The following is a 25703-nucleotide window of genomic DNA, read 5'->3' on the forward strand; positions in this document are numbered from 1 at the left end:
AGCTGTGAAGCCGTCTGGACCTGGGCTTTTGTTTGCTGGAAGATTTTTGATTACAGTTTCAATTTCCGTGCTTGTGATGGGTCTGTTAAGGTTTTCTATTTCTTCCTGGTCGAGTTTTGGAAAGTTGTACTTTTCTAAGAATTTGTCCATTTCTTCCTCGTTGTCCATTTTATTGGCATATAATTGTTGATAATAGTCTCTTATGATCCTTTGTATTTCTGTGTTGTCTGTTGTGATCTCTCCATTTTCGTTTCTAATTTTATTGATTTGGTTTTTCTCCTTTGTTTCTTGATGAGTCTGGCTAATGGTTTATCAATTTTATTTATCCTTTCAAAGAACCAGCTTTTGGCTTTGTTGATTTTTGCTATGGTCTCTTTTGTTTCTTTTGCATTTATTTCTGCTCTAATTTTTAAGATTTCTTTCCTTCTACTAACCCTGGGGTTCTTCGTTTCTTCCTTTTCTAGTTGCTTTAGGTGTAGAGTTAGGTTATTTATTTGACTTTTTTTCTTGTTTCTTGAGGTGTGCCTGTATTGCTATGAACTTTCCCCTTAGGACTGCTTTTACTGTGTCCCACAGGTTTTGGGTTATTGTGTTTTCATTTTCATTCGTTTCTATGCAAATTTTGATTTCTTTTTTGATTTCTTCTGTGATTTGTTGGTTATTCAGCAGGGTGTTGTTCATCCTCCATATGTTGGAATTTTTAATAGTTTTTCTCCTGTAATTGAGATCTAATCTTACTGCATTGTGGTCAGAAAAGATGCTTGGAATGATTTCTATTTTTTTGAATTTACCAAGGCTAGCTTTATGGCCCAGGATGTGATCTATCCTGGAGAAGGTTCCATGTGCGCTTGAGAAAAAGGTGAAGTTCATTGTTTTGGGATGAAATGTCCTATAGATATCAATTAGGTCTAACTGATCTATTGTATCGTTTAAAGTTTGTGTTTCCTTGTTAATTTTCTGTTTAGTTGATCTATCCATAGATGTGAGTGGGGTATTAAAGTCTCCCACTATTATTGTGTTATTGTTAATTTCTCCTTTCATACTTGTTAGCATTTGTCTTACATACTGCGGTGCTCCCGTGTTGGATGCATATATATTTATAACTGTTATATCTTCTTCTTGGATTGATCCTTTGATCATTATGTAGTGACCTTCTTTGTCTCTTTTCACAGCCTTTGTTTTAAAGTCTATTTTATCTGATATGAGTATTGCTACTCCTGCTTTCTTTTGGTCCCTATTTGCATGGAAAATCTTTTTCCAGCCCTTCACTTTCAGTCTGTATGTGTCCCCTGTTTTGAGGTGGGTCTCCTGTAGACAACATATGTAGGGGTCTTGTTTTTGTATCCATTCAGCCAGTCTTTGTCTTTTGGTTGGGGCATTCAACCCATTTACGTTTAAGGTAATTACTGATAAGTATGATCCTGTTGCCATTTACTTTATTGTTTGGGGTTCGAATTTATACACCATTTTTGTGTTTCCTGTCTAGAGAATATCCTTTAGTATTTGTTGGAGAGCTGGTTTGGTGGTGCAGAATTCTCTCAGCTTTTGCTTGTCTGAGAAGCTTTTGATTTCTCCTTCATACTTGAATGAAATCCTTGCTGGGTACAATAATCTGGGCTGTAGGTTATTTTCTTTCATCATTTTAAGTATGTCTTGCCATTCCCTCCTGGCTTGAAGAGTTTCTATTGAAAGATCAGCTGTTATCCTTATGGGAATTCCCTTGTGTGTTATTTGTTGTTTTTCCCTTGCTGCTTTTAATATTTGTTCTTTGTCTTTGATCTTTGTTAATTTGATTAATATGTGTCTTGGGGTGTTCCGCCTTGGGTTTATCCTGTTTGGGACTCTCTGGGTTTCTTGGACTTGGGTGATTATTTCCTTCCCCAGTTTAGGGAAGTTTTCAACTATTATCTCCTCAAGTATTTTCTCATGGTCTTTCTTTTTGTCTTCTTCTTCTGGAACCCCTATGATTGAATGTTTGTAGCGTTTAATATTGTCCTGGAGGTCTCTGAGATTGTCCTCATTTCTTTTAATTTGTTTTTCTTTTATTCTCTCTGATTCATTTATTTCTACCATTCTATCTTCTAATTCACTAATCCTATCTTCTGCCTCTGTTATTCTACTATTTGTTGCCTCCAGAGTGTTTTTAATTTCATTTATTGCATTATTCATTATATATTGACTCTTTTTTATTTCTTCTAGGTCCTTGTTAAACCTTTCTGCATCTTCTTCTCAATCCTTGTCTCCAAGCTATTTATCTGTGATTCCATTTTAATTTCAAGATTTTGGATCAATTTCACTATCATTATTCAGAATTCTTTATCAGATAGATTCCCTATCTCTTCCTCTTTGGTTTGGTTTGGTGGGCATTTATCCTGTTCCTTTATCTGCTGGCTATTCCTCTGTCTCTTCATCTTGTTTAAATTGCTGAGTTTGGGGTGTCCTTTCTGTATTCTGGCAGTTTGTGGAGTTCTCTTTATTGTGGCTTTTCCTCGCTGTGTGTGAGTTTGTACAGGTGGCTTGTCAAGGTTTCCTGGTTAGGGAAGCTTGTGTCGGTGTTCTGATGGGTGGAGCTGTATTTCTTCTCTTTGTTCAGTCGCGCTGTGGGGAGGGAGGGAGGGATGCTGCAAACAAATAACACTGGCGTGCGCTCGCAGTGCCTCAGCCACACTGGGTCTGCCCCCGCTCACGGCGCGTGTAGCCTCCCTGCCCACACTGCTCGGGCCCTAGGTTGTTCCGCCGGGAACAATCGGAGACTGGCCCTGGGTTGTATGTACCTCCCAGGTCCAAGCCGCTCAGGTTCAGGCACTCGGGTAGTCCTCAGAGGCGCAGACTCAGTTGGGCCTGAGTTTTGTGCTCTTCCCAGGTCCGAGCAGCTCAAGTGATGAGGTGTTTGGCGAGCGCCAATGCTGCGACTTATCGCCTCCCCGCCACTCGGTTATCTGGGTGTAAAACCGGCGCACCTTCTCAGGCAGATGTTAACCGTCCAGACCCCCAAAAAGTTTTAGTTAGCAAAGAAGCCTGCTTACAGTTTTATAGATAATGTCTCTCTGGGGCTGCGATTGCCCCCTTCCGGCTCTGGCTGCCTGTCACCAGAGGGGGAAGGTCTGCAGCCGGCTATCTCTGTTCAATTCTTTGTTCCGTGCGCGGGCCTGGCGGTGTCTTAGGTTGGGGCTGGCTTTTCGCGTGGTAGATATCCCACAGTCTGGTTTGCTAGCCCAAATTATTTTGCTCAGATAGTGCTCAGGGTATTCAGGCCAGATTCTTACTCTAAGCGATGCAGCCCACGCCGCGCCTCCCTGCCCAGCCCCTGCTTGCTAATGGCGGATGCAGGCGTCTGCGCTGCTTATCCGCTGGGGGAGTTACCGTAGGACTCGCAATCTTCGAGTTTCAATTGTTTATTTATTTTTTCTTCCTGTTATGTTGCCCTCTGTGCTTCCAAAGCTCGGCACAGATTCGGCAGTGAGAAGGTTTCTGGTGTTTGGAAACCTCTCTCTTTTTAAGACTCCTTCCCGGGACGGAACTCCGTCCCTCCCTTTTGTCTCTTTTTTTGTCTTTTATATTTTTTCCTACCTCCTTTCGAAGAGTTGGATTGCTTTTCTAGGTGCCTGATGTCCTCTGCCGGCATTCAGAAGTTGTTTTGTGGAATTTACTCGACGTTTAAATGCTCTTTTGATGAATTTGTGGGGGAGAAAGTGTTTTCCCCGTCCTACTCCTCCGCCATCTTGGCTCCTCCCCCCCTTATGCATATTTTTCATGGTTTTCATGTGACTGTTTTCCCCTTCTTGTTGTTCTGCATTGCTTTTGGGGAAAATATTGGGAGATAGAAATGTAGGCATTCTCTAATGACTTCAGCAACTCCTCTGTTTGTTATCTTAAAATCGTATATATGCAAACCTTAACCTAACACTTTATACTTTGGTTTGTTGATAAAGATTACATTTTATATTCTGAGAGTTGACAGAAAATTCCAAGTGAATAATCAAATATTGGTTAACAGCACATTATTGGATTATCCTATAATAAGAATTGTTTAAACAGAAATATTTTAAGTGACATTTTTTGTTATATAGGAGGATTTTGTGACTGCTGGTGTTGCCAAAAATATAGCTAAGTCACCATAAAAATTTTGAGGCTTAGGGCTTGAAATTGAAATGTATCTTAATTTTGGATAAACCAAAGGTGTTTAGAGGAGGTGGAGAGTTAAAAATGGTTCTTCACAGTGCATCTTCTAGACTACTTCTGTTCCTCTTCACTTCTACAGACCCTGGCCTTTGCTTGTACAAGTCAGTATTTTCTTGACACTAATTTCTTTAGAGCAGTGCTTAGCTTTCCTTACTGATAAGTGATTTTTTTTTTTCATTCGATAGTTTTCTGTAATGGTTCTTCAGTTCATTAAAACTATTTGTTTACCGTTATAACTCTATAGGTACCTAATTTCCAAGACTTGAATCAAAAGTTGGAGACATTCTTTTATGGAAATTCTAAGTATTGGAAGAAGCTTATTCATCTCAATACATTAGCACATACTAGTGGTTTTAGAAAATTTATATTGATTACGATTATTTGTGTTGTTTCCTGGGTGGTGTTTTTTTGTTTTAAATAGACTTCCTTTGTTCTTTTGTGCAGTTGTTCAAGGAAGGGAAATTGCTACTCATTTCTTCTTCCCTCCCTCACCAGATGGGAGTTTCAGATTTTATAATTGCAGTAATAAAAACTGTGTGTGTGTGTGTGTGTGTGTGTGTGTGTGCAGTGCAGGTGTGTGTGTGTGTAGGGCAAGTATGTGTGTGTGTTTTGAGAAAGTGAACTTTGGAGGTTCTTAGATGATTGAAGGAATGTTTCACAGAGTTTCAGAGAGTTGCATACTATGAGATATTGACTTGTTTTTCTGTAGCAGGCATATAACAAAAGTTCTGTGTAAAACCTAACATTTCTGTGACATGATTCTTGTGCATAGTTTTTTTTTTTTTTTTTACTATTAGTGACTTCTATGACTTAAATTAACTTTACATTACCAACATCATTAAAATAGTTCTCTCTCTGCTATTGAAAAATACTCACTTCTCAGAACAGAATGAGCTGAAGTGTGATGTTTCCTTATTTATACTGTCAGTAATGTCACTTTGAGGTATGAAAATGCATCTTTTCTAGACATGAATGTTAATCTCTACTGTGTTTTGGCAGTCATCCTGGTGTCTTCATTGCGGAACTTTCAATCTGATTCATTTCATCTAAAGGAAATGTATGCCGATGTTTTAAAAAATTATTTGGCATAATTAAAATCTGACATTTTACTGCATTTTTAGAAGTGTCATAGTTGTACAGCAAAGATTATATTTCTGGTAGCTTATCCCATTCCTCAGATAAAATGACAAAGGCTTCTAAGACAGTGTATTCAGCCAAGATCTTTTGTAAGGAATGCTTAGCTTTTTCCCACTCTCAGTAAATCTTCCTTGAATTCTTTCTTGAGCCCTTTCTGCTTTTCCACCTAGTGTAATTTTTTCTTTCTTTGAATCTGTTTCTATGTTGTAGTAACACCTTTTTCCCTGTTTTGCATTATGGTTATTTGAATAGTTGTTTTAGGTTCACTACCAAGTTATAAGTTATTGTAGGCACACTATGTCTCACTCATCTTTGTGTCTCCTGCAGTGCCTTCACAGTACCTTGTTCAATAAATAACTAAAGACTTAAATGAAATAATGGCAACTGGACATTTTAGATTATATGAAATTTTCTTAAGCCAATGAGGCTAATGTAGTTTGTTATGTCATTAATAGCCAATCAGGATGACTTTCTTCTTCCAAACAGTACAAAATACCTTTACATTTTGTTTTTCTGAAAAAACTCTTAAAGCCAGAAAGGGCTTAGAAATAACCACCTGTGCTGTGCATCTCCCTGCATTATTAGACAGGATAAGGCTTTTACTGGTCACATAGCAGGGTAGTAGTAGAGGTAGAAAGAGACCCTAAGTTTTCTGTATGTACTCAAGTGTAATTGAACATTAACACTGTTATTACTGTTAGTAATAACTTCAGATCCATTAACTGGCACTTGGGATACTTAGAAGCTAAAAGATGCTTCATATCTTTAGATTTGTAGTCTCTTTGGCAAGTTTGCAGGCATACATTAAAATGATTTAATAAACAAGGCACTATAATAGTGGTACAAACTGTTAATTATATAGGAATTCAGAGGAAGGGATCGAGAGTAGCAATGAGTATTTTACACAACTTTTGTAAGTTATGTAAATAAATCCCACTTGGATTAGGTGGGATTTCATTCGGGTCTAAAGAAATGCTGGTCAGAGGAGTAGTACAGAAATAGTTTGTCATGTTAAGGCATTTAGAAACAACCAAGCTAGAAACTTGATTCTTCTCACTTTCAGTCCAATAGCCTATTAAGTCAGTATTTTTATAAGTATTTGGCATTATTCAAAACACTGTATTTCTATTTAAGTCAATAAACATTTGAATGTGTCTAAGCCCAAAGTATTATATTAGGCTTTACATATTGTATTAGTTGCAGTCCTTTGTTTCTGCTTTCATGAAGACACATAAGCCCAGATTAGTGAACTCTCAGTTCAGTTCAGTTCAGTCGCTCGGTTGTGTCCGACTCTTTGCGACCCCGTGAACTGCAGCACTCCAGGCCTCCCTGTCCATCACCAACTCCCACAGTCCACCCAGACCCATGTCCATTGAGTCGATGATGCCATCCAGCCATTTCATCCTCTGTCTTCCCCTTCTCCTGCCCTCAATCTTTCCCAGCATCAGGGTCTTTTCCAATGAGTCAGCTCTTCACATCAGGTGGCCAAAGTATTGGAGTTGCAGCTTCAACATCAGTCCTTCCAATGAATACCCAGGACTGATCTCCTTTAGGATGGACTGGTTGGATCTCCTTGCAGTCCAAGGGACTCTCAAGAGTCTTCTCCAACACCACAGTTCAAAAGCATCAATTCTTCAGCACTCAGCTTTCTTTATAGTTCAAATCTTACATCCATACATGACCACTGGAAAAACCATAGCCTTGACTAGACAGACCTTTGTTGGCAAAGTAATGTCTCTGTTTTTTAATATGCTGTCTAGGTTGGTCATAACTTTCCTTCCAAGGAGTAAGCGTCTTTTAATTTCATGGCTGCAATCACCATCTGCAGTGATTTTGGAGCCCCCAAAAATAAAGTCAGCCACTGTTTCCCCATATATTTGCCATGAAGTGATGGTCATTAGTGAACTCTATGGGCATATAAACTATGGATATGAAATCAATTATGAAAATATTAATTACAGTAATTCTTAAAGTTTGCCCAAGGAATATTTTCACCGGCAACCTGAAATCTGCTTAAATCTGCTCTCAGAAGTCAGTGAATCTTAAATATAGCAATAGCAATGCTCGTTTTTTCCCTATTGTTTATTCTCCTGTATTCATGGCAACTGTTGCTTTCATAGATTGCATGTACTTTGGGGATAACACACACACCCTAGGCAAAGAATAAGTGTTACAAATATCAGTGAAATCAATATACTTGTTGATGTTTGTACTACTGCCTAGTGTGTATTTAATGAGTGTTCTAGGTTGTAGCTTTAGTAAAATAAATTTTAAAAATTGTATCCATCTGTGTTGTGAAACACTGAAGTAGCTGTCCCTGTACTGCAGTTGAATTGAGTGCACTGTAATTTTTAGTATATGTGAAGTGTAAATTTTAGCTAGTGTGAAGATGAAACACTTGAGGGGTATTTATGAGAACTTCATTGCTGTTTAGATTAAGTCATCTTTTCTTTTCAGTAATGTGATGAATGACTAATCAATTCAAGTATTTTGAAAGTGTAACCAGTCATTAGAAAGCATAACATTAGGTAGAACAAATCTTCCCAGGCAGCTCTGGTGGAGCTCAGTTGGATTGAATTAGAAAAGTATTAAAATGGTTCAGATTAAGGAAGTTATAACCTTTTGTTGTTGTTTAATAAAAATAACATTCTACTTAAAAATAACATTGAATGAAAGGATTAATATTACATCTAACCTAAATATATTATTTTATACCTAAAAAAAAAAACCTAGATGAAACAAATGCCCCTTTTTGCAAGTAAGGAAAGATAAAGCATGTAGATTGGGAATATGGAACAAAAGAAAATAAATGCAGTTTAATATTCTAATGGTCCTCAGAAAACCAACAATGAACTCTTGAAAAATAAACAAATACTGTCAAACTCATTAACTATAGGGTATCAGTTCGGTTCAGTCACTTGGGACACGTCCGACTGTTTGTGACCCCATGGACTACAGCACGCCAGGCCTCCCTGTCCATCACCAACTCCTGGAGCTTACTCAGACTCATGTCCATCGAGTCAGTGATGCCATCCAACCATCTCATCCTCTGTCGTCCACGTCTCCTCCCGCCTTCAACCTTTCCCAATATTAGGGTCTTTTCCAGTGAGTCAGTTCTTTGCATCAGGTGGCCAAAGTATTGGTGCTTCAGCTTCAGCATCAGTCCTTTCAATGAATATTCAGGACTAATTTCCTTTAGGATTGACTGGTTTGATCTTCTTGCAGTTCAAGGGACTCTCAAGAGTCTTCTCCAAAACCACAGTTCAAAAGCATCAATTCTTCGGCACTCAGCTTGCTTTATCGTCCTATTTACCTATAGTCCTATATACCTATAGTGTATATATGAATTAAATTAGATTTTTTACCTATCGTATTAATATAAATGGAAAGATTGAGACTAGAAAATACAGGAGAAGGAATACCCTCATACACTGCTGGTGGGTATGTAAATTGAAGTGTCAGTGTTGAAGGATAATTTGTCAATATCAAAGTTAAAAATGGGGTTAGAGAAGGGGAGGATGGGAGTTTAAGGTTAACAGATGCAAATTTTTATATATAGGATGGATAAACAGCAAGGTCCTACTATATAGCACAGGAACAGGATATTCAATATCCTGTGACAAACCGTAGTGGAAAAGATGTGAAGAATATATATATGTGCATGTATACATAGTTTCTTTATATATTTCTCTACAACAACATTTTCAACAAAAATGTATTCCTATATTACTGTTGTAGAAAAAGTGCAAGTAGTCTTGCTTACTTCATACAACAATCTGTATCATGTCCAGCAAAACAATATTCCCATCATTTCCCTTTCTTTAGACGCTTCATTTATTGCCTTCCACTTATTCAGTTACACCCTGGGCAGAAGGAAAAGTAAATGTGGTTCCCTAGGTTCAGTGACTCTGGCCATGCAAAACTTCTGGGAAATTCTCTCTGGGGTATAAGTTTGAATGAAATGGCAAGTCAGAGGGGCAAGATGTCACCATGGACCAAGGCCTCAAACTGAATCTTATTATTTGCCATGTAATTTATCTGCTTCGGTGAAGCTTCATTATACTGACTAATATGGGAGATTAAAATTATAAACCACTTTGCAGATTGCCAGTTTAATTTACCATGAGAACTAGAAACACCCATCTTCAGATCAACATGCTCTCTCTTTAAAGGCAGTCTAAACAGGAAGCAGAATTATGATCACAATTACTAAGTGAACATCGGTTCGGTTCAGTTCAGTTGCTCAGTCGTGTCTGACTCTCTGCGACCCCATGGACTGCAGCATGCCAGGCCTCCCTGTCTATCACCAGCTCCAGGAGTTTACTCAAACTCATATCCATTGAGTCGGTGATGCCATCCAACCATCTCATCCTCTGTCATCTGCTTCACTTTCATCAAGAGGTTCTTTAATTCTTCTTCACTTTCTGCCAGAAGGGTGATGTCATCTGCTTATCTGAGGTTATTGATATTTCTCTCGACAATCTTGGTTCCAGCTTGTGCTTCCTCCAGTCCAGCACTTCTCATGATGTGCTCTGCATATAAGATAAATAAGCAGGGTTACAATATACAGCCTTGAGTACTCCTTTCCTAATTTGGAACCAGTCTCATGTCCAGTTCTAGCTGTTGCTTCTTACCTGCATACGGATTTCTTAGGAGGCAGGTCAAGTTGTCTGGTACTCCCATCTCTTGAATAATTTTCCTCAGTTTGTTGTGATCCACATAGTCAAAGGCTTTAGCATAGTCAGTGAAGGAGAAATAGATGTTTTTCTAGAACTCTCTTGCTTTTTTGATGATCCAGTGGATGTTGGTAATTTGATCTCTGGCTCCTCTGCCTTTTCTAAATCCAGCTTGAACATCTGGAAGTTCACAGTTCACGTACTGTTGAAGCCTGGCTTGGAGAATTTTGAGCGTTACTTTGCTAGCATGTGAGATGAGTGCAATTGTGTAGTAGTTTGAGCATTCTTTGGCATTGCCTTTCTTTGGGATTGTAATGAAAACTGACCTTTTCCCATCCTGTGGCCACTGCTGAGTTTTCCACATTTGCTGGCATATTGAGTGTAGCACTTTCACAACATTATCTTTTAGGATTTGAAATAGCCAAGTGGAATTCCATCACCTCCACTAGCTTTGTTTGTAGTGATGCTTCCTAAGGCCCACTTGACTTCTCATTGCAGGATGTCTGGCTCTAGGTGAGTGATCACACCATCATGGTTATCTGGGTCTTGAAGATCTTTTTTGTGTAGTTCTGTGTATTGTTGCCACCTCTTCTTAATGTCTTTTGCTTCTGTTAGGTTCATACCATTTCTGTCCTTTTTTGTGCCCATCTTTGCGTGAAATGTTCCCTTGGTGTATCTAATTTTCTTGAAGAGGTCTCTAGTCTTTTTCATTCTGTTGTTTTCCTCTATTTCTTTGCATTGATCACCAAGAAAGGCTTTCTTATCTCCTTGCTGTTCTTTGGAACTCTGCATTCAAATGGGTGTATCTTTCCTTTTCTCTGGTTTTCGGTTCTCTTCTTTTCATAGTTATTTATGACCTCCTCAAAGAATCATTTTGCCTTTTTGCATTTCTTTTTCTTGGAGATGATTTGTTCACTGCTTCCTGTACAATGTCACGAACCTCCGTCCATAGTTTTTCAGGCACTGTCTGTCAAATCGAATCCCTTGAATCTATTTGTCACTTCCACTGTATAATTGTAAGGGATTTGATTTAGGTCATATCTGAATGGTCTAATGGTTTTCCTGACTTTCTTCAATTTAAGTGAGCATAGAAATAGAATAAAGGAGAGTTAAGTGTATAATTAAGATACTTAATGATTAAGGCTCTGATGGCCTACTGAATCCAATTCTGTGGTTAGTATACAGCTGCCATTCAGATGACTATGAAGTTGTGAGTACTCGAGATATTGCTGATTTTACAATGTAGTTCTCAGAGAGCAGCTGTATTTCCAGGTTCATGGAGTTCGCTGGACCATGACCTGTATAAACTAGCTGTGACAGATACTGTATTAAATATTAGATACTGTATTAAAGTCTAGAAATACAGATATAAAGAACACTTAGTCCTTGTTTTCTCAGAATCTTAGTTCATGTAAACTAAACACTTTGAAAGGTGAGGTTTTAGTTGAGGTCTGAGTTTTATTGATTGCCAAATATAGATATTTTTAATATAAATTTATTTATTTTAATTGGAGGTTAATTACTTTACAATATTGTATTTGTTTTGCCATACATCAACATGAATCCGCCACAGGTATAGATAAATCTTAGAAATACATCTTGGCCTTAGTATTATCAGATATTGCTTTTAAACAGTAGTGCTGAGTAACAAACAGAAATAGTACAAAAGAGGTTTATGTAGGCCAGTGTCTGGAGTGCAAGAGCCAAGCAGTTGTTCTTTAAATGTGCAGTTGTTCTTTACATGTGCAGTTGTCAGAGGTCATAAATACCAGGAGCATAACATAGAGTGTAAGCAGATATTTTAAGTCAGCCTCAGGATAAAGTCTGGAGCATAGTTTTAAACATGAAATGCTATGTCATAAAAATCTCTGTCTGATATCTTACCCATTTCCCAACCCTGACAGCACTGTTGGTATTACTTACTTTTATTCGTATTGGTATAGGACACACACTATTGGTGTGTCCTTCCAGAGTTGCTTAATAAGAATATACAAATATGCATTCTTCTTTCCCCTCTTTTTACATGAAGGGTAGTGTACTACATATGCTATCCCACACCTTGCTTTAGTAAGACAACAGTATGTTTTGAAAATCTTTACAAATATATACATAGTTTTTTCTTTTTCTTTTAATCTCTATGTGTTATTGCCTTGTGTGTATTATCATAGTTTAAGCAGTTCTCTCTTGATTCTCTTTGGGGTGATTTTTAGTCTTCTGCTGTTTGTTTCATGGGCTTCTCTGGTGGCTCAGATGGTAAAGAATCTGCTTTTAATGTAGGAGACACAGGTTCAATCCCTGGGTTGAAAAGATCCCCTGGAGAAGGAAGTGGTTCCCCACTCCAGTATTCTTGCCTGGGGAGTTACATGGACAGAGGAGCCTGGCAGGCTATAGTCCATGAGGTCGCAAAGAGGCGGGTTTGTTATACTTATGATGCAATGAATAACTGTCTATATGTGTAATTTCAGAGGTGTGCAAGTGTATCAGTAGTGTATTAAATCAGAAGTGTAATTGCTACGTCATTGTATGCAACTTATTTGGGTGATTTTGATGGATATTACCAAATTGCCCTCCATCAGATCAGATCAGATCAGTCGCTCAGTCGTGTCCGACTCTTTGCGACCCCATGAATCTCAGAACACCAGGCCTCCCTGTCCATCACCAACTCCCTGAGTTCACTGAGACTCACGTCCATCGAGTCAGTGATGCCATCCAGCCATCTCATCCTCTGTCGTCCCCTTCTCCTCCAGCCCCCAATCCCTCCCAGCATCAGAGTCTTTTCCAATGAGTCAACTCTTCGCATGAGGTGGCCAAAGTACTGGAGTTTCAGCTTTAGCACCATTCCTTCCAAAGAAATCCCAGGGCTGATCTCCTTCAGAATGGACTGGTTGGATCTCCTTGCAGTCCAAGGGACTCTCAAGAGCCTTCTCCAACACCACAGTTCAAAAGCATCAATTCTTCAGCGCTCAACCTTCTTCACAGTCCAACTCTCACATCCATACATGACCACAGGAAAAACCATAGCCTTGACTAGACGGACCTTTGTTGGCAAAGTAATGTCTCAGCTTTTGAATAGGCTATCTAGGTTGGTCATAACTTTCCTTCCAAGGAGTAAGCGTCTTTTAATTTCATGGCTGCAGTCACCATCTGTAGTGATTTTGGAGCCGAGAAAAATAAAGTCTAACACTGTTTCCCCATCTACTTCCCATGAAGTGGTGGGACCGGATGCCGTGATCTTCGTTTTCTGAATGTTGAGCTTTAAGCCAACTTTTTCACTCTCCTCTTTCACTTTCATCAAGAGGCTTTTGAGTTCCTCTTCACTTTCTGCCATAAGGGTGGTGTCATCTGCATATCTGAGGTTATTGATATTTCTCCTGGCAATCTTGATTCCAGTTTGTGTTTCTTCCAGTCCAGCGTTTCTCATGATGTACTCTGCATAGAAGTCAAACAAGCAGGGTGACAATATACAGCCTTGACGAACTCCTTTTCCTATTTGGAACCAGTCTGTTGTTCCATGTCCAATTCTAACTGTTGCTTCCTGACCTGCATACAAATTTCTCAAAAGGCAGATAAGGTGGTCTGGTATTCCCATCTCTTTCAGAATTTTCCACAGTTTATTGTGATCCACACAGTCAAAGGCTTTGGCATAGTCAATAAAGCAGAAATAGATGTTTTTCTGGAACTCTTTTGCTTTTTCCATGATCCAGCAGATGTTGGCAATTTGATCTCTGGTTCCTCTGCCTTTTCTAAAACCAGCTTGAACATCAGGAAGTTCATGATTCACATATTGCTGAAGCCTGGCTTGGAGAATTTTGAGCATTACTTTACTAGCGTGTGAGATGAGTGCAATTGTGCGGTAGTTTGAGCATTCTTTGGCATTGCCTTTCTTTGGGATTGAAATGAAAACTGACCTTTTCCTGTCTTGTGGCCACTGCTGAGTTTTGCAAATTTGCTGGCATATTGAGTGCAGCACTTTCACAGCATCATCTTTCAGGATTTGGAATAGCTCAACTGGAATTCCATCACCTCCACTAGCTTTGTTCGTAGTGATGCTTTCTAAGGCCCACTTGACTTCACATTCCAGGATGTCTGGCTCTAGGTGAGTGATCTCACCATCATGATTATCTGGGTCATGAAGATCTTTTTTGTGCAGTTCTTCTGTGTATTCTTGCCGTCTCTTCTTAATATCTTCTGCTTCTGTTAGGTTCTGATCTCCTTTTGAAGTGTGGCTCTTATATTTATTTTGCTGCGAACAGTTAATTAAGGAGAAGGCAATGGCACCCCACTCCAGTACTCTTGCCTGGAAAATCCCATGGACGGAGGAGCCTGGTAGGCTGCGGTCCATGGGGTCACGAAGAGTCGGACACGACTGAGCGACTTCACTTTCACTTTTCACTTTCATGCATTGGAGAAGGAAATGGCAACCCAGTCCAGTGTTCTTGCCTGGAGAATCCCAGGGATGGCGGAGCCTGGTGGGCTGCTGTCTATGGGGTCGCACAGAGCCAGACATGACTGAAGCAACTTAGCAGCAGCAGCAGCAAGGGTTATAATTTTAATATTTGTATTACATTGTAGTCTGTTATAAAATTGTTTATCTTTCTATGGTTGGACACTTGATCTCCTTTTGAAGTGTGGCTGTTATATTTTTTGCTGCAAACAGTTAAAGTGATTCCCCTTCCTTGGGTTGTTTATTTGGAATCGAGAATTTTAGGATCTACTGTAGGTTTTTGTACTAATTAGCTATGAGTAAACTGCATAACTTATCTGGATCTTTGTTCCTTCACCTGTAAAATAGGGATGTTTAATTAAGTGGTTTTCTGGTTCTGTGCCCCTTTGAAATTTACCAAAAGCGATACCTTAAGCATAATAGTTTAACAATAATAGATATGGAAACAGTAATGTTATACTGTTACAGGTTTTTATTTGTTTGTTTTTAACTAACTTGTTCTGTTTCTTGTTGCATGGATAATGCTTTTCTTCGTAACAGAATTGTCTTTTACTTGCTTCCCCTGACATTTCTTGATTAGAAATACCTCTTCATCTTTTTTCAGTTCACATAAAAGCTATTTTTTAGAGGCATGATTTTTTTAGGAGAAGGATGGGGACTCTTAGGGAAGAGAAAAATACACTGGTTTTGATTTTATTTAATCCATGTCATAAGTGTACATGTTAATTTTCATTACTACATAACTGCTGCCGATTGGCCTATTCAGTTTTCCAGACTCAGTTGGAAAGTGGATCTCCTTAAATCTGTTTAAATGTTTTCTCATCAAAAATTAGCACATTCAACTAGTTACACCATTTCTTCAGTACGAAGCTGGGAATTAAATTATAATAGTCTGTGCTCAGTGAGATAATTTTTTCCCTCAGTTTACTTGACATCTTTGGAAATTACACTAGAGAAGATGAATAGATATATATTTTGATGTGTACTTTGGGGAATGAGATTAAAATCAGTGGTGAAATGAGATGTAGACAGTAACAACTGAATTACAATGCCCAATGTAAGTGGAATGTTCCTATAACTCAGGACCTCCAAAGTTTAAAATCCTCCGAAGCCATACCATACAGAAATGGGTTCTCAAGGCTAGTAAGTTTTGAACCATGTATATACTGTTTTAGTCTCTCCCCCTAACTGAAATAGATTAAATTTTGCTTTATCTTTTTTCACCAGTGGTATAAGAATATGAAAGAGAGAAAACAAACCCTAAAACTCCTGGAGGCAGTTGTCTCATCAGTAGATGAAACTCTTCTCTGGGGAGGAGAGATGAGCTTACTTTGTGCACAGCTGTTTAGCAGTAGAGTTGAGACTAGATCGTGAGTCATTGGATTCCTATCCCATTTTACCTTCTATATTACTTAATGTTGTCGTTATTATTTTAGTTTTTTTCCTGTTTGTCTTCCACATCTCCTATGCAGTTCGATTTTTTTTTGGCCATGCTACACAGCTTGCATGACCTTAGTTCCCCAATCAGAGATTGAACCCAGGCCTTCAGAAGTGAGAGCACAGAATCTTAACCACCGGACTGCCAGGGAAATCCCTGGTCCAGCTTTTGAATTGGTTGTTATTTGTCTTTCACATTGAAGACTTTCAAGTGCCCTTTTCTTTCTGTTGTCAGTGAGGAATAATGTTTTCACCAGATATGAGTATTTTAGTTATGCTTGTTTTTGTTATAGATAAAAGCAATGCTGTGTGTGAATGCACTTGTGGGTTTGGAAAATGTTAATTAAAAAATGAATTGGAAGTTGACTGACAGGAAGAAAACAAAAGGACAATCTTCTTGGTGCTGGAATTTGCTAGATTATATGCAATAAAATGAGGTGACTTCTAGGATAGGAAGGGATATAAGAATTGTGTTGCTGAAGCTTAGGTTATATGACATAGAAAGAACTAATTATTCCCCACTTTATCTGTAAGGGCAAGATTTAGCTCCAACTTTGATGTTGGAGCTAGGTCGAATGAAGGAGGCTAGGAGAAAGATACACTTGAGATTATAAGTATTGATCTCAGAGAAGAGTCAGTAAGCAGCTCAGGGAGACAGCGAAATAGTCTTAACTTGACTTGGACCCAGACAACAAAAGACATAGTATATTGGGGCCGAGAAACACACTTAATGCACAGAGCCAGTACCTGTGTAATTTGTAACTTGACATTTTTCATATTAAAGTAAAATTGTTAAATATTTTAAGCAGTTATAATGTAACAACCACTGTGTTAGACTGTTTTCAGAAAGGTGAAGAATAATTTTGACCTTAAAGGAAACTCAGAACCAAGTATGTTGAAGGTGGGGCAAACTTATGTATGTTACAAGTATATGACTATGTGAGTATATGTACAAAGTACAAGATAATTTAAATCAGGAAGAAGTAAACTATGCTTTGAGAAAATCAAAAAGGAGAAGCATGGTTACTTTTTGTGATTTAAATGAATTGCCACTACAAAAAGTCACGTAATCTAGAAGAAATGCCCGTTTCTCCTTCAGTCACCTGTGGATGGCTTTACGGTGAGTTCTTTTGGTATAGCATTTTAGCAAATCTCTCAGACGTCCATAGCTGCATCCTCACCACAGTGTCTGATCTCAGCCCAGTTGGGAGTGGCCCCTTTACAGATACATTCCTTTTTTGTTGCTCTGAAATAGCCCTGTAAGTAGTGACTGCTCCCTATATCTTAAGTCTCTACCCCTTAGTACTTCTTCGCCTATTGTAATTAATAATGCTTTATATTAAACTTTTCCTGTTCAAATTACCATGTGGTTTCTTCTAATTGTACCTTGACTCATGTATCAGGTTTATGGGTCGTAGTATTTGTCTCATTTGATTGTTCTGAGGATTTAATGGGATAATACATGGTATTGTCAAGTGTTTAGAATATTGTCTACCATTAAATATCTAGTGTTTATTGGCTTTAATGCTGTTATTATCATCATCATCACTGTCACTGCCATTTGCTAGGAATAATATTTCTACTTTTCGTCCATAGGATGTTTCGTCTTAACTCACTTTCTGCGTTGGCAGAGCTGGCAGTGGGCTCTCGATGGTACCATGGAGGATCACAGCCCACCCAGATCAGGCGACGGCTAATGATGGTGGCTTTTCTTGGAGCATCTGCAGTAACTGCAAGTACTGGTCTGTTGTGGAAAAGGTGAGTGTTAACTGACCATCCTATTCCTACGTGTACTTTTATTCTTCCAGTTGTCTCTTTTATGGAAAAGGGGTTGATTTCTGGCTTAATATTATTCTATTATATGAGTATACCATATTTCTTTTATCAGTTTTATCTATCAGTATATATTTGGGTTGTTTCCACATTTTAGCTATTATGAGTAATGCTGCTATTAACATGAGTGCAAAAATCTCCTCATGACCCCGCTTTCAGTTCTTTTGGACATATAACCATAAGTGGAATTGCTGGATTTTATGTTAGTTCTATTTTTAATTTTTTGAGCAATCTTTTCTTGTATAACTTTTAATGAATTTCATTGCTGTTACTCCTGCTAAGCTCCAGCTGAGAATCTTTGTTTGTTTAATGTGATGGACTTTATTGATTGATAGATTTTTTAATTTTTATTTTTTGTATGTCCAGGGCCCTTGCAGAATCTCCACCATCTGCAAACAACATCAAGAGTGAACTTGGAGATAAAGGGAAGAGTAAAGAGGAAGGGGAAGATTGTAATGCTGAAAAAAAGGCTGCAGGTGTTTGTCTTGAGCCGTATCCAGAAGAGAAAAAGAAGAAACGTTCTGGATTCAGAGATAGAAAAGTATGGAACACAATCTTATAAATTAATTAGAACTATAGTTAATTATATTTTATATATAACTATATAGTTATTTTATATATAACTATATATAACTATAGTTAATTATATTTTAGAATAATGCTGTTGAGTCTTTTATCAGATATTTCAAATGATTTATATTCTCTTTGAAGTGATTCACTTCTTTGCAATTTTCCATCATGTTCTAAGGCAAATGTATTCTTTGAATGTGAAGTTAATTGGGGTAGTGAGAAGAATATAGGATTTGTAATCAAGATTAATATGTCTTTTCTTTGTTCTTCAATTCACCTACGTAAGGTGATCATTGCTTTTTGGATCTTTCTCATGTTGAATGTTCTCATATATGTGAAGTTGAGTCTGTGATATACTGATCTATGATGCCAAATTATAAAGGCAGAAGATCTCTTTGGAAGTCTACAAATCAACTACTTTTTGAGGACAGCATAAACTTTACATAACTCTAGCATTTAAAATCTTGAACAAAGTATGTTGTTGTATATAGCTTTACCTGTGAAAAGTTTTAGCTCCTCTCTAGTAATCCCTGTGATGGTGGGCGTTTGAATTATTCAGCAGACATGTGATGAAAAGTCAAAAGGCTGAATTTCTTAGACATTTTGCATATTGATATTGAAATTCTGAAAATTACCTTTACTTGTTAAAAAATATATCTAATCAATACAACAAGATAATTTGAGTTACTTTATGTGTGCTGGGGAGCATGTATAATTGCAAGCAAGAATAGTTCCTTTGAGAATTGGGATCTTCTGTTTACTTGGAGGAAGCTCTTAAATATGTCATTCCCCAAATCCACTTCTGATTAAAGTGAATTTGAACAGAATTTATGCATTACAAGTTAATTATCCATCATGCCATTGTTTCCAAAATGATACATCTATTTAATCTTTTGCCCTGAGTGAACTTAAGGAAAGTTCAAATTTATCTTGCCACCAGCAGTTTCATTTATAGTCAGATATTATATTGTAGGGCTAAATGACCCAAATAAACATTTATTTTTGAATCTTCTGTTTTCTGCTTCTACTTTCTACCTAGCAATTGAGTTGACTATATCCTATACTTCACAGAAAAAATAAAAGCCATCAGTGTAGTTTACTTAATTGGTAACTCCCAAAGCTATAAACCCTTTTTAATCTAAATCTGAAATATATTCTTTATTTCACTAAAGTCTCAGTGAGTAGGCAATCATCCCATTTGTCATCTTGTCCCCCCAAACCTATTTAAACACTTATTCTTTCTGTATCCTTTTTTTTAGTTACTCTTTGTTATTCATTCCTTTACATAGTCTATATACAGACATGTTGAAGATTCTTCTCTCATTAATTAAATTATAAGCTTCATTTTTAGCCGTAGTACATATATACAATGGAATATTACTCAGCCATAAAAAGGAATGTATTTGAGTCAGTTGTAATAAGATGGATGAACCTAAAACCTATTATACAGAATGAAATAAGTCAGAAAAAAACAGATATCCTATATTAATGCATAATTTGGAATCTAGAACAGTGGTATTGATGAACATACTTGCAGGGCAGCAATGAAGACTTCTGTTGGTGGCTTCCCTGGTGGCTCAGATGCTAAAGAATCTGCCCACATTGTGGGAGACCTGAGTTCAATCCCTGGGTAAGGAAGATCCCCTGGAGAAGGGAATGGCAACCCACTCCAGTATTCTCGCCTGAAAAATTCCATGGACAGAGGAGCCTGGAGGGCTACAGTCCATGGGGTTGCAAAGAATTGGATATGACGGAGTGACTAACACTTTCAGTTTCAATTGAGACACAGACATAGAGAACAGACTATGGATACAGGGAGAGGGAAAGTAGAGAGTGGGACGAATTGAGAGAGTAGCATGGAAACATATACATTACCATATGTAAAATAGATAGCCAGTGGGAATTTGCTGTATTACTCAGGGAACTCCGACTGGGGCTCTGTGACAACCTTTCATCAAGGTGGGATGGGGTGGGAGGTGGGATAGAGGTTCAAGAGGAAGAGGACATAGGTATACCTGTGGCTGATTGATGTTGATATATGGCAGAAACCAACATAATATTGTAAAGCAATTATCTTTCAATTAAAAAATAATAAGCTTCATTTTTGTTCTTGCACTTTTTTCTAGATACTGTTCTATTCAGATTTTTACCCTGGAATACCAAACTGCTACCATCTTTACATGCTGCCTTTGATATCATCATGCCTGCATGCTCAGTAGCTCAGTCATGTCCGTGGCTCAGTCTTTGTGACCCCGTGGCCTGTAGCCCACCAAGCTCCTCTGTTCATGGGGTTTTCCAGGCAAGAATACTGGAGTGGGTTGCATTTCCTCTTCTGGGGATCTTCCCACCTCTCGTGTCTCCTACATTGCAGGCCGATTCTTTACCTCTGAGCCATCATTTTCATGTAAACTTTTTGCTTTTGTTCTTTTATGTTCTCTTGATTTTTCTGTAATATTTTAAATATCCAATGAGAAAAATAGAGACTACTATAATAAATATACAGGTACCCACAACTCATTTTTATCAGGTTTTAACATTTGGCTACATTTGCTTCATTTTTGTGTGTTTTCCTCTTTTTGTAAGAAGAAGCAGTGAATATAAAAAATACATTGTTGTGTACTCTCCTGACCTCATTTTTCTCGCCTCCTCTTCAGATGTAAACAAGTGTCCTGAATTTGTTTTTATTCCTGTGCATGGCCTGGTTGTCTTGTGTGTTTTATGTTAATTTAAACAAATTCTCAAGTACAAAGGTCTAGGACTGTCCTATCACTTAGTTCATGGCATACTATTGTTGTTAGTTTGTGCATGCTTCTCTTTTTTATTTTATTTAGCTTTGTTTTATTTTTTAGCTTTAATTTTACTGTCCCTTTTGAAACCTCAAGTTCTGAAGTCTGAAAAATTCTTACACATTGCTTCAGTACTGATTCACTGTCATTTCTTTTCTTTTGGAATTCTTTTTAAATGTCCTTTCTTTTCTCTTGAATCCTTACAATGTATCCTGTATATCTGTTAAATATTTTTCATATTTTTTTCTCGTTAGTTCTTCCAGTACTCCCCCAAGGTCTCTTTTCTTTTTCTTCCAATATTTTTTGTGGTAAACACATGTACTGTAACATTTACCATCTTAACCAGTTTTGAGTGTACAGTTTAGTGGTAATAAAAACATTCATAATATTGTGCAACCATCACCATCATCCATCTTCATAACTGTTTCATCTTATAACACTGAAAATCTATACCCATTAAACATAACTCCCTACTATCCCCTCTCCCCGATCCCCCTAGCAACCACCATTCCACTTTCTATGATTTTTGAATATCTAAGAAAGAAAAACCTTATGCAAGTGGATTTGTATAGTATTTGTATTTTTGTAATTGGTTTATTGCACCTGGTTCTCAAGGCTTATCACGGTGTAGCATGTGTCAGAATTTCTTAGGGCTGAGTAGTATTCCACTGTATGTATATACCATGTTTTGCTTATCCATTCATCTGCTTATGGATATTTAAGTTGCTTCCACATTTTAGCTATCATAAATAATGATGCTCTGAACATGGGTATATACATATCTCTTTGAGACCTTGCTTTTCATTCTTTGGGGTATATACCCAGAAGTGAAATTGCTTTCAGTTCAGTTCAGTCGCTCAGTCGTGTCCGACTCTTTGCGACCCCATGAATCACAGCACGCCAGGCCACCCTGTCCATCACCATCTCCCGGAGTTCACTCAGACTCATGTCCATCGAGTCAGTGATGCCATCCAGCCATCTCATCCTCTGTCGTCCCCTTCTCCTCCTGCCCCCAATCCCTCCCAGCATCAGAGTCTTTTCCAATGAGTCAACTCTTCGCATGAGGTGGCCAAAGTACTATCATATGGTAATTCTATTTTCAGTTGTGTGTTTTTTTTTTAATGGAAGTGCTTGTTTTTATGGAAGCACTGTTTTTGGCAGTGCTGCACCATTTGACGTTCCCACCAGCAAGGGTTCCTCTTTTACCACATCTTTGCTAACACGTGTTATTTTTTTGTTTTTTTGATATTAGCCATCCTAATGGATCTGAGATAGTATCTTGGTGTAGTTTTCATTTGCATTTCCCTGATGATCAATGATGTTGAGCATTTTTTCAAGTGCTTTTTGGCCATTTGTATATCTTCTTTGGAGAAATGTCTGTTCACATCCTTTGCCCATTTTAAAATTTTCTTTAATGGAATTTTAGTAGTTTTCTATATGATCTAATTGCTAATTCCTGCAGATTACCTTTTTACTCTATTGATATTATTGTTTGATGTACAGCAGGTTTTTTTTAACTTATATATGGTACCTTTTTTTTGGCCACTTTATTTTTTTAATTGAAGGATAATTGCTTTACAGAATTTTGTGGTTTTCTGCCAAACATCAACAATAATCAGCCATAGGTACACCCATGAAGTCTTTCTTTTTTTTCTATTGTTGCATATGCTTTTGGCATCACATCCAGGAAAGCACTGCTAAATCTAGTGTCTTGAAGCTTTGTTCTGCGTTTTCTTCTAAGAGTTTTGTAGTTTTAGATCTTTCATTTTGGTCTTTGATTCACTGTGTGTTAATTTTTGATTATGGAGTTAGATAAGGGTGCAACTTCATCTTTTTAAAAAGTTTTCTTGTTTTTTTCTTTTTTGGCTACATCTCAAGCATACAGAACTTCCCTGACTAGGGATCAAACCCGTGCCCACTGCAGTGGAATTGGAAGTCTTAACCGTTGGACCACCAGGGACGCCCCCAACTTCATTTTTTTTGTATGTTTTTTGTTTTGTATGTGGATATCTTGTTTTCCCAATACTATTTGTCAAAAAGACTGTCCTTTCTCCACTGAATGATTTTGGCACCCTTGTCAAAAATCATTTGATGATGTACATGAGGGTTTATTTCTGGGCTTTCTTTTCTGTTTGTTTGGTGTATATGCCTATCTTTATGCCAATACCACATTCTTCTTATGAGTGTAATAAGTTTTGAAATCAGAAAGTTAAGAGTCCTCCAACTTTGTTCTTCTTTCAAAATTATGTTGGTTCTTTGAAGTCCCTTGAGATTCCATGATGAACACAGATTTTTTCTATACCTTGGCTATTGTGAACAAAGCTGCAATGAACATGGAATACAGATACCGCTTTGAGATGCTGATTTCATTTCCTTTGGCTGTATACCCAAAAGCTGGATTATTGGGTCATATGGTAGTTCTATTTTTAATTTCTTGAGGAACCTCCATACTGTTTTCCATAATGACTGAATCAATTTAACATTTACACAAGCAGTGCAGAAGTGTCCGCTTTTCTCGATACCCTCACCAATACTTGTTATCTATCTTCTTTAAAAAAACAAACTTTTTATTTTACATTGGAGTATAGTTGATTAGCAATATTATGTTAATTTCAGGTGTACAGCACTGTGATTCAGTTTACACATGCCAAGTATCTATTTCAAATTCTTTTTTCATTTAGGTTATTATAGAATATTGAGCAGAATTCCCTGTGGTATACAGTATTCCTTGTTCATTATCTGTTTTAAATGTAGCAGTGTATACATGTCAGTCCCAAACTCCGAGTCTGTCCCTCCCCTCACCATGAGTTTGTTCTCTTAAGTCTATGAGTCTATTTCTATTTTGCAAATAAATTCATTTGTATCATTTACATAGATTCATACATAAGCCAATATCATATGATATTTGTTCTTCTGACTTACTTTACTTCATATGATAAACTCCAGGTCCATCTGTGTTGCTATAAATGGCATTATTTCATTCTTTTTAATGGCTGAGTAATATTCCCTTGAGTATAGGTACCTCATCTTCTTTATCCATTCATCTGTCAATAGATGTTCAGTTTGCTTCCATCTCTTGGCTGTTGTAAACAGTACTGCATTGAACACTGGGATGCATGGATTTTTTTTTCAAACAATGTTTTTCTCCAGATATGTGCTCAGGACTGGGATTGCTGGATCATGTGGCAGCGCTATTTTTAGTTTTTTAAGGGACCTTCATAGTGTTCTCCATAGTAGCTGTACCAATTTACATTCCCATCAACAGTGTGGGAGGATTCCCTTTTTACCACACCCTCTCCAGCATTTATTGTTTGTGGACTTTTTGATGATGACCATTCTGACCGGTGTCAGGCCCTCATTATAGTTTTAGTTTGTATTTCTCTGATACTTAGCGGTGTTGAGCATCTTTTCACATGCCTTTTGGAGAAGAAACAATATTGTAACAAATTCAATAAAGACTTAAAAAAAAGCTAGATTGCTAAGTGAAAAACAAAAATATAAAGTAGATCTATATTAAACTCTAAAAATGTGGAAATGCAGGAAGTCTGTTACTTTACCTATTATTTCAAACTAAAACTAATTAATAATATTCAGCAGTGTATTTTTTGGGTAACAATGAAGGATCTGGTTTTCAGTCTGTAAATCATTGACTTTTAAGTTGTTCTTTTTCTACCTTTATCTTACATATGATTGACTTAACATTTTAGTTGACAAAGCCATCTTTGGAAGTAGCTGTAGCTTATACCCTAAATATTGCAAACTGATTATTTTTGTTTTGTAGCTGGTATGACGCAGCAGATGTAGTAAAATATAAAATGCCTTTGGTTTAAGACTTCTAGCTAAGTTTCAAGGCTGCTAAGGGGTTGAAAGGCTGCTAAGGGAATGCTTAGTGTGTCTGCCATGTGCCAAATCTATTGAAAAATTTTCTGAAATCAGTATTCAGACTTTAATGCAAATTAACTTTAGAAAGATCCCTGTCACGTATAGTTACAAATTAGCATTCCTTTCTTGGTGACTGAAAGCACATCTGGTGATGGAATTGAGCCCATTGTTAACCAGCTGCTCTCGGTGACCTCAAAGCGACCATCTAGCCAGAAATGACAGTTACAGTAATAGCTGGGTTAATAAAGCAAATTAAAACATTAATAACTTTTTTAAAAAATAGAGACATTGAATAATGTTTTTTATAGACATTGATTTTTAAAATTTTTATTTGAAGGATAATTGCCTTACAATATGGATTTTTAGATCATATTGCCTTGACATATTTTCTAGCCAGTTATTTATGAGATACTATTTAGCATTGGTTATCTCAACATATAAAATTCAGGTATCAGAGAAATCTTTTCACCAAAGTACAATATAGGTTGTACAAGAATATTATGCAAAATATAACAGTATTTTTGTATGTTTCATGTACAGATGGGGTCTTGGGTGCTAGGTAAGGAAATGGAATTTAATATTAACGTTATATTAACTTTTATATTAGCTTTTATGTTAATGTTATACTCTTTAGTTAAATGTATGCCAGATATAACTTTGTTCCTATTCAAATATTTTCTTGTGTTCTTCCCACGTCTACTCTTTTCTAAATATGCTATATTTAAATGTTCTCTGGAAGTCTAATGTTTCAGTCCA

The 25703-nt window shown here is 37.3% G+C and overlaps 1 protein-coding gene across 2 annotated transcripts in view; it reads left to right on the top strand.

Annotated features, from left to right (window-relative positions):
* The window catches only part of MICU1 (mitochondrial calcium uptake 1), a 227940-nt gene that overhangs the window by 25355 nt on the left and 176882 nt on the right, over positions 1 to 25703 (top strand). For both annotated transcript variants that reach the window (XM_005888689.3, XM_070364852.1), the window contains exons 2-3: positions 17473 to 17634; positions 18076 to 18250. In XM_005888689.3, coding sequence (XP_005888751.1) covers positions 17474 to 17634; positions 18076 to 18250 — 336 coding nt within the window. In that variant the 5' untranslated portion in view covers position 17473. The remainder of the gene's footprint in view (positions 1 to 17472; positions 17635 to 18075; positions 18251 to 25703) is intronic.

The sequence above is a fragment of the Bos mutus genome, chromosome 28 (genome assembly GCF_027580195.1).
Source record: "Bos mutus isolate GX-2022 chromosome 28, NWIPB_WYAK_1.1, whole genome shotgun sequence".
In the NCBI taxonomy this organism is placed as follows: Eukaryota; Metazoa; Chordata; class Mammalia; order Artiodactyla; family Bovidae; genus Bos; species Bos mutus.